Source organism: Malus sylvestris, chromosome 6 (assembly GCF_916048215.2).
Source record: "Malus sylvestris chromosome 6, drMalSylv7.2, whole genome shotgun sequence".
Lineage (NCBI taxonomy): Eukaryota > Viridiplantae > Streptophyta > Magnoliopsida > Rosales > Rosaceae > Malus > Malus sylvestris.
Genome location: NC_062265.1, coordinates 13,208,451 through 13,215,324, shown reverse-complemented (window position 1 = coordinate 13,215,324; position 6,874 = coordinate 13,208,451). Strand labels below are relative to the sequence as shown.

The 6,874-nt window shown below is 37.9% G+C and overlaps 1 protein-coding gene across 1 annotated transcript; it reads left to right on the top strand.

Annotated features, from left to right (window-relative positions):
• The first annotated feature begins 4,566 nt into the window (after positions 1 to 4,566).
• On the top strand, positions 4,567 to 5,049 carry LOC126625459 (uncharacterized). Its single transcript, XM_050294551.1, has 2 exons — positions 4,567 to 4,852; positions 4,916 to 5,049. Exons 1-2 carry the CDS (start codon positions 4,567 to 4,569, stop codon positions 5,047 to 5,049), a joined length of 420 nt encoding a protein of 139 aa, XP_050150508.1.
• The last annotated feature ends 1,825 nt before the right edge of the window (positions 5,050 to 6,874 follow it).

The following is a 6,874-nucleotide window of genomic DNA, read 5'->3' as shown; positions in this document are numbered from 1 at the left end:
CCTCAATGTTTCAAGCATAGACTCACACAAATAACAAACAAACAAACAAAACAACAGCTAAACAACCTAACATAGCAGAAACGAATTTAACAACAAAGAGAAGAGTTTAGGAACGCAAATCTGGAATTGGAGTGCTCTCTATGTCCTCCTTTGTTGAATGCATGGGTTGCCTCCCAAGTAGCGCTTGCTTTAACGTCGTACAGCCGGACGAAGACCTCATTCACTCCTTACTAGGGCCCACGGCATCCAAGGGCATGTCATCCACGGCATGCTCCACAAAGGTGTCATAATAGGGCTTCAAACGATGCCCGTTCACCTTGAATTCTTGTCCCGTTTTCAAGCTTTGGATTTGGACTGCACCATGAACAAAAACATTAGTAATAACAAACGGTCCAATCCACTTAGAACGTAACTTACCGGGAAACAAACGTAAACGGGAATTGAACAATAGCACTTTCTGCCCAATTGATAATGATTTCCCACGGATCATGTTGTCATGGAAAGCTTTGGTCTTTTGCTTGTAAATGCTTGCATTATCGTACGCCTCGTGCCGTATCTCATCAAGCTCATTCAATTGCAATCTCCTTTGACTTCCCGCTTCATCGAGGTTCATGTTAAACTTCTTGATGGCCCAAAGTGCTTTGTGCTCCAATTCAACGGGAAGATGGCACGCCTTGCCATAGACAAGTCGGAAGGGGACATCCCAATGGGGGTTTTGTACGCCGTATGATACGCCCAAAGTGCATCATCTAACCGTAAGCTCCAATCCTTCCGTGTTGGCCCAACGGTCTTCTCAAGTATTTGCTTGATCTCTCGGTTGGAAACCTCGGCTTGGCCATTCATTTGAGGATGGTACGGTGTAGAAACCTTATGGGTGACACTGTATTTCCTCAATAACGCTTCAATGGTCCGATTGCAAAAGTGTGACCCTCCATCACTAATGATCACTCGTGGCATTCCGAACCTTGCAAAAATGTTAGTTCTAATAAAATCTGCAACCACTTTAGAATCATTAGTCCGGGTGGCCTTGGCTTCCACCCATTTCGACACATAATCAACCGCAAGCAAAATATACATGAAACCATACGATGAAGGGAAGGGACCCATAAAATCAATACCCCAAACATCAAAAATTTCAACATTTAGGATAGAAACCTGCGGCATTTGGTCCCTTGCACTAATACCACCCATTCGTTGGCATTTATTGATATGATATTAACTAGCACTCAAATTAACCCTCTTTTTATCAATTGTAGTAAGTATGTAAGTAGGGATCGTTCTAGGCCGGGGATTAGGAGGGATTGCGAAATCACTTGAAAACTGACTCAAATACGTAAAAACAAGTTTAAAACACTAAACTAGACTCAAAGAATGCAAAACTAAACTTGGAAATACCAAAACAAACCAAAAGACTCAAAACAGCACCAAAACACTCAAAACTGCCTTAAAAACACAATCTGGGCAGTTTTGAACACTAGACACAAACTTGGACGAAATTAGGTTTTAACTTGACTCAAAACACTTAAAAACACAAACTAACTTGACTTCTAACTAATATGACTCAACAAAGAAAAGGGGGATTGATTTTGGACGAATTTAAAAACAAAATAAAACTTTGTAAACTAGAACAGATTTTAAAACGAATTTGGCTTAAATGAATGGATGGAAAGCTAGCTAAGGGGTTCATCTCCACACATGTTATACTTGCATTCAAAACGATTTCCAATTGCTTTTCAATAACCCATGAATTCTCAATGCCCCAAGTTAATTAGGTCCGCTTAAATTAACCTTCAGATTTTTCCTAACGTTATTGAATTGGATGATTGCATACGACAACCCAAAGCATTCCCCACAAGTCCCCTACATGATTGCATAATAGAGATACAAGCAAGAATCATTAAGTTCTATGAAAACCATAAGCATTGACGAAGCACTTGTTACTATGATTGCATGAAACTTATGCCAAGAATTTACTTAACGCGATTGAGATCATCAACCTTTACTACTTATGAATATAAGTCCATAACGATTAGGTGAAATTTCCTTATATCCTAGCATCAAATTCATGCATGCAAATTAAGTGTCGACCCTCAACCAACATACACAAATCAGTTTTAATTCTTGTAGATAAGTAAATTGAATTCCCAACTTATGAAACGCAATTAGAAGTAATCAAATCATATAGCAAGCATAAACATGGTTTCGAATCCCCCCCTAGCCAAGGGGGGGTTTAGTTCCTCATACTCGCAAAGCCAAGATACATAAATTTAGAAATTAAAATCCAAAGAAAGAAAACACCTAGAACGCTCCAACTTGGCAGCAAGCGCATCCAACGAATTCTCCTTCCTCCTTGCTGCGGCAGAGACTTTAGAACAGGTTTTTGGGGTTATTTGTGGTGTAGAATGGATGGGGAATGGTATGGAAAGGTTTAGGGTTGATGGGGGTACGGCTAGGGATGATTTTGGGCAGAATTTTGGGACTTTGGTGATGGAAAGGTGCGGCAGAAATCAAGGTTTAATTTCTGGCGTGAATGGTTATGTATGAGAGGTGATCATCTGATCTAGGGGTTATAATGAGTATATATAGGCATCCAAAACCCTAGGGTAATCAGATTAGGGTTTCTAGAAGCCCAAATCCACCAGAAATTAGGTTAAAACAATCAGATTTTTAGTGGGAATAAGGCCTAAGGTGCGGCTAGGGTTAGGGTTTAGAGATGGGCCTTCTAGAATGCCTTGCAAGGCAAGGAAATCAGATATTCTAGAGGCCTAGGTGCGGCTAGGGTTAGGGTCCACAAGGAATTAGGGTTTAGGTCATCTAAAAGCCCAAAACCAAGAATAGAAACTCTCGAAAATGGAAACCTCCAAGAATAGAAACTTCCAACTTTAGAAACTTTGGTTTCCAAATCTGAATTCTTTGTTCTTCACTTTCATTTCTTCATTTCTTAAGCTCCTTTGACCTTCAAACTCGTCCATTCCTTGTGCTCCATTAGCATACACTCCATTCTAGCTCAATTTTGCTCTAAAATGCTCCATTTTGCACTTCTTTGCATACTTCGTCTCTAAACCTGAAATTGCACGAAAATGACTTTAAACACTAAAATAACTAAAGAAAAACAACATAAATACTTAAGAACAAGCCAACTAAGTCGCATAAATATGCTCCTATCAAATTCCCCCACACTTAGCTTTTGCTAGTCCTCGAGCAAAACAAAGAAACCAAACAAAACAAAAACACAATCTAAACCTTCCAACATTTGCCTCAGGGATTTCCAATGCACATGACATGTTAAAAATCATCACTCCCACAGATTTTAGTCATCTTCACACTTAAACACATACTTAATCATAGTCACCACGTACTAGTTCACATTTAACCAATTAAAACATGATGTTGAATGTAGTAACATGCCTTAGAGAATTTGCTCAATTCCTTACTAGATATGCACTCAATTTTCACACAGCTTTTCTGACTACACACCCTATACTAGTTATATGTGAGAAGATAGATGTAAATATGAAAACGAATGCTCACATATATGTATAACAAAGAAAGCACTTTTCGGAGTTAATAAGCATGTTTAGATATAATCTCATGAATGGAATGCTACTACTTAGATGCGAGAACCAGTGACACCATATGCTCATACCAATTTTAAACTCCACAAATTGAAACACATAACACTCAAGATTAAAGTCAAGGGTTGTAACGGGGCTAGGGGAGTTGGCTAACAACGAAAGGATAGGGAAAACAAATGTTCTTTAAGCAATAGTAAGCAAAACAATGAAATCGTACTCAGAATTCCCATTAGCATGCAGAAATTAACTTTTAAACACAAAGGGAAGATTTAACAACAATTAGGGCCGAATTCACTATTTTGGACCCTTCCTTCAACAAACAACACTTAAGAACTCTTTTTCACATCTTTTCAACTTTTTCTTTCTTTTTTTTTTCTTTTTATTTCCCACGAAATTTTTCTTTTTCTTTTCTTTTTCGTGCCTCATTCAAGACTTTGGCACACCCACAACAAAACTCACTTCCCCGGCAACGGCGCCAAAATTTGATGTGAAAATTAACTTGACACATAAATTAAACCCTATGGATGACAATTGTAGTATATGAGCAAATAGGGATCGTTCTAAACCGGGGATTAACTAGGGATGCTAATCAATGTGAAACTGACTCAAGAACATAAAAACATAATCTAGAACACTAAACTAGACTCAATTAATGCAAAACTAGAGTTTAAAACACTTAAATCAACCAAAAACTCAAAACAGCAACTAAAAGACTCAAAACTGCCTTAAAACCACTTTCTGGGCAGTTTTGAGTACCTAACACTAAAAGACTCCAAATTGCATCATTTTATGTAATATGCTCTTAAAACCTGAAAACACATGAAACTAACTTAAAAGACTACTTTAAACTAAGAAAACATAACTAAAATGCATAAGAACTAGCTAACTAAGGCGCATAAATATGCTCCTATCACCAACAAGAAAAGATTGGAGCTTGAGGTTAGAGGATGCATTGTGGGCTTATAGGACCGCCTACAAAACACCCATCGGAATGTCTCCCTTTCGGCTAGTGTATGGTAAACCATGTCACTTACCTGTGGAGTTGGAGCACAAGGCTCATTGGGCCGTGAGGAAGTTCAACATGGATGTAGATGAGGCGGGACTTCATCGTAAGCTACAATTGAATGAACTTGAGGAAATCCGGAATGAAGCTTACGAGAATGCTCGCCTTTACAAGGAAAAGACGAAGGCTTTTCATGACAAGATGATTCGCACCAAGTCCTTCGCCGTTGGACAAAAAGTGTTGTTGTTTAATTCTCGTCTTCGTCTATTTCCAGGTAAGTTACGTTCACGTTGGATTGGACCCTTTGTTATTACTGATGTTTTTCCTCATGGTGCAGTCCAAGTTCGTAGTTTCAAAACAGGTCAAGAGTTCAAAGTGAATGGGCATCAATTGAAGCCTTACTACGAGAACTTTGTAGAACATGATGTGGAGGAAACAACCCACTATGCCGTGGGTTTCCATGAAGGTTGATCGATGTGGCATCGTCCGGCTGCAAGCCGTTAAAGAAAGCGCTACTTGGGAGGCAACCCATGCATTCGACAAAGGAAGAGCTAGAGAGCACTCCAATTCCAGATTTGCGTTCCTAAACCCTTCTCTTTGTTGTTATTTCGTTTCTACCATTTAGATTGTTTAGTTGCTGTTTTCTTTGCTTGTTGGTTATTTGTGTTAGTTTTGGCTTGAAACATTGAGGACAATGTTTGATTTAAGTGTGGGGGGGGTAACCAATGTGTTTTCTTGCAAATTCGTAGGGTTTCTCACCCATAATTTTAAATGTTGTTCCTTGGTGTTTTTAGGTGTTTTTAGGCTGTTTTGGTGAAATTTAGTATGTGTTGCTCTAAAAATCCGAAAATCCAAGAAAAAAATTTGAAAATTTTGTTTTAAAAACCCAAAAAGAGTTGTTTTTGTGTGTTTGTTTGTGTCTTAGGGTACCTTCCAACACAATGATGAGGATTCGGTTTGTAATTACATGGCTGTTAAAGAGAGTGATTAACATGGATGAAAGTTTGATTTACTCTTGGTTTATGCTTGGTTGTGGTTATAACTTATGAATTCACATGCAATCATAAAAGAAAAAATCAGTTTTTGTAACATGCTTGAAGGAAGGAACTCAAACTCACGCTACAACCTTGTGAGACTTGAGCCTAAACGTTTATTTGGAGAGTTAAAATCTGTGCATTCTTTGTTTTCTAAAGTCGTTGCATGATCTCATTATTCTTTGCTTGGTTGCTACTTAGAAGGCGTTTCATCATTTAGTTCCAAATGCTAGAACTCATGCCCATTTCATTCAAAGCATGTTATTGATTTGCATAACACATATTCAAGATGAAGTTGTGTAGTGACCACCACCTTAGCCAAAAAGCCGTGTACCCTATGTCATTGTGATTTGTAGGTTTTAACCCCATTGAGCCTTGTTAGCCTTCGTTATTTGTTAACCCATGTTTTCCTCACCTAGCCTAGTTTAGGACCATCCAAACCCTTGTTCTTAAAGCATAGTAAGCATGATTCAAATTGAATTCCTTTTGATCTATGTTAGCAGAAAACAAGTGTGGGGGAAGTATTTTTCATGAGGAATTGTGTGCCATAGGCACGGCAAAGAAAAGAAAAGAAAAAGAAAAAAATATGAAGAAAAAAAAAAAGTTGAAAAGTTGAGAAAAAGAGTTCCAAAGTATTGTTTGTTGAAGTAAGGGTCCAAAACAATGAATTTGACCCTAAGGAGTTGTTTAAGTCTTCCCCTTGTGTGTTAAAGTTAATTTCTGCAATCTAAATGAATTCTAAGTCTCAAGTTCATTACTTTGCTTACTATCGCTTGAAGAACGTTTGTTTTCCCTATCCTTTCCTTGTTAGCCAATACCCCAAGCCCCATTACAACCCGTAACTTCTATCTTGAGTGTTATCTGTTTCAATTTGTGGAGTCTGAATTTGGTATGAGCATATGGTGTCACTGGTTCTCGCATCTAAGTAATAGCATTCCTTTCATGAGATCATATCTAAACATGTCATTTACTCTGGAAAATGCTTTTCTTGTTATACATATATGTGAGCATTCGTTTTCATATTCACATCAATCTTCTCACATATAACTAGCATAGGGTGTGTAGTCAGAAAATCTGTGTGAAAATTGAGTGCATATCTAGTAAGGAATTGAGCAAATTCTCTAAGGCATGTTACTACATTCAAAATCATGTTTTAATTGGTTAAATGTGAACTAGTATGTGGTGGCTTTAATTAAGTATATGCTTGTGTAAAGATGACTCAAATCTGTGGGGATAACAATCTTTAACATGTCATGTGCATT

What these genes read in the sequence shown, in the direction of transcription:
- LOC126625459 (XM_050294551.1), top strand. Translation starts at nt 4,567, where the DNA reads ATGTCTCCCTTTCGGCTAGTGTATGGTAAACCATGTCACTTACCTGTG. An exon ending in TCGTCTTCGTCTATTTCCAG is followed by an intron (nt 4,853 to 4,915) that starts GTAAGTTACGTT and finishes CTCATGGTGCAG; the next exon opens with TCCAAGTTCGTAGTTTCAAA.